Genomic DNA, 2,487 nt, shown 5'->3' on the forward strand with positions numbered 1-2,487 from the left:
ACTGTTTTTTTGGAAATTTTTAGGGTAAAGCACACTTTCATTATATAATATGTTGGTTTTGAAAATCTTCTAATTTTGCCTTCTATCACATGTCTGGGAGCTCTGGTAGCGTAGTGCCTAAGACATTTGACTGCTAAACAGAAGGCTGGCGGTTCAAACCCACCAGCCACTCCTCAGAAGGAAGATGGGGCAATCTACTTCCGTAGTGATATTGTCTCGGAAACCCAAAGAGGGGTTGCTATGAATTGGGTCTGACTCGACAGCACATAACAACAAGAACAACAACAATATCACATGTATAGAATATAATGATATAATTCTCTTGAATAACTCAAGCTGTGTATTTAGTGGATTTCTGTATATACCATATTTCTAGTAGATTTTGGAATAATTCATAAAATAATTGATCACTGATTTGTTTGTTCTTTAATTCTTTTTCTTTTGAAAAAAGGATATAATTGAAAAAATGTATTAAAGGTATGTAGTCTCTGGTAAAATACAATTTTATGTAAGTAAGAATAAGTTATCAATAAGACTTTAAATAAATGTTGTTTGATGATTGAAATTAGTTTCAAATTCTGAGATTTAAATGATAAGATATACGAGGAAATCACCTCATTCATTTTTGGATGAAAGTGTATAAATTGCTGGAAATCTCCATAAGATCACAGAGCAAGGAAGTTACTTCACCTATTAGTAATGATTAATATCAGGGCCAGGTTGTTTTTGTTGTTTTAAGTACCCTCGAGTTGGTTCTGACTTTTACAGACTCTATGTATGGATAGCAAGAAGTACAAGAAAATAATTGCAATCTCATTCTGACACATATATACCAAAATCAAACTCACTGCCATTGAGTAGATTCTAACTCATAGAGATCCCAATGGTTTTCTAAGGTTATAAATCTTTACCGAAGTGGTCTCTCTCATCTTTCTTCTGTGAAGCAAGCTGGTGGGTTCAAACCATTGACCTTTTGTTCACTACACCACCAGAGCTCCTTCTAACACACATAGAAAATAAACATACTTTTGCTTTGAGGCCTCTCTTTTTTGTAACTATATCACTATACACATGGAGCGCACAATGACCAATAATATCAGCTCAACACCAATGATATTTATTATTATCAAAGCAATACACTTGGATATATCATAAATCATATGGTATTTTCCACTTGACTTTATTAATATATGCATCTTGATTGGAATAGCATTCCTCGTATTGCACTATTCTCTGACTATCTTTTCTGTGCATAGAATAATTATTTCATTTGTGCTTAAGCAGTTTACAATTCAAAATCATCAGTATTGTATGCACATAGACATTTGTTTGGTCCCAATTCAATGACAAAGTTTACCACTGAAAAGCTGTTTAAACTTTTCTCTGGTTGTCTTTTATAATTCAGGTTATCTGGAATGAATATACCACCTCCAATTATCAGCAGCAAAAACTGGCTCCGACTGCATTTTGTTACAGACAGCAATCACCGATACCGTGGATTTAGTGCTCCATATCAAGGTATATTTAATGAATACTTCTTCCTCTTTTGATGTGTAAAACAATTTCAGTATACACCACTGAATTTTGTGACAGAAGAAAAAATATCCTTAGCATTTATAAGTGGTAATTTGAGAAGACAAGAATGATCATTCTCTAGCTGAGGCAATAATGCGATCATAACTAAATTACATTATAAAAATTAGTTCATGTTTATAACATAGTGTTCAGAATTAAAAAAAAAATATTATGACTTCTTAAAGGCAATATGTTACTGAGGTAATATTTTACTTTAATCAAATGTTTCAGCAATTGGACATGCTAACTAAAGCTGTATCATAAAACACTGCAGAAAAACTGCAGTTGTAAATAGGCTCTCCATCAACTGAAATCCATTTTCTTATACACTGTGTTTGTTATTGGTAGTTTAATTAACCTTGTTAGGATTATTATCTGCCACTTTTATTAGCAAGAATAATTTTGAATAAGTAAGATACACTATTGGATGCATTAACTTGGAAAAGTCTTGTTTGGAAAGATTATTATGAAGATGGAAGGCTAATGAAATGTAGCTTCTACCATATTCAGTAATATTGTGTGGGTTTCAGCACAAGCAGTCCTTAGACTACTTATGCAAACACTTTATCCATTCTTGGTAGTGTGTCACTGTTCAGGAAATAGTGAGCATTGCCACAGTTACATTTTTCCATTTATCTGTTTTGTTTTGTTTTTTAGTGCTTTCATTTTTTGTAGTCTTCAGTCTAAAGCACTTAGCAAATTAAATATGATGACTTGAGGCAGCTTATATTTAGTACGTAAAATGGCAATATACCATTTATAATTTCCTAGAAATGCAGTTTTCAACTATTAATTTTTATTTGCAAGATCAGTAACCTTACTGTAACAGTCCTAGCAATAAAAGTTCTCTCAAGAGTATCATTAATTTTACATTTATGCTAGCAGAATAAGTATCATTAGGAAAAAAAAAAA

The 2,487-nt window shown here is 32.0% G+C and overlaps 1 protein-coding gene across 1 annotated transcript in view; it reads left to right on the forward strand.

The window, feature by feature from the left end:
- Nucleotides 1–2,487, forward strand: part of CSMD3 (CUB and Sushi multiple domains 3) — a gene marked incomplete at its 5' end in the record, with an annotated part of 1,439,134 nt that overhangs the window by 406,557 nt on the left and 1,030,090 nt on the right. Inside the window, one exon of the mRNA XM_007955674.2 lies at nucleotides 1,406–1,518. Coding sequence (XP_007953865.2) covers nucleotides 1,406–1,518 — 113 coding nt within the window. The remainder of the gene's footprint in view (nucleotides 1–1,405; nucleotides 1,519–2,487) is intronic.

This window comes from Orycteropus afer, unplaced genomic scaffold, assembly GCF_000298275.1.
Source record: "Orycteropus afer afer isolate SDZICR_OR568_19922 unplaced genomic scaffold, OryAfe1.0 scaffold00530, whole genome shotgun sequence".
NCBI lineage: Eukaryota > Metazoa > Chordata > Mammalia > Tubulidentata > Orycteropodidae > Orycteropus > Orycteropus afer.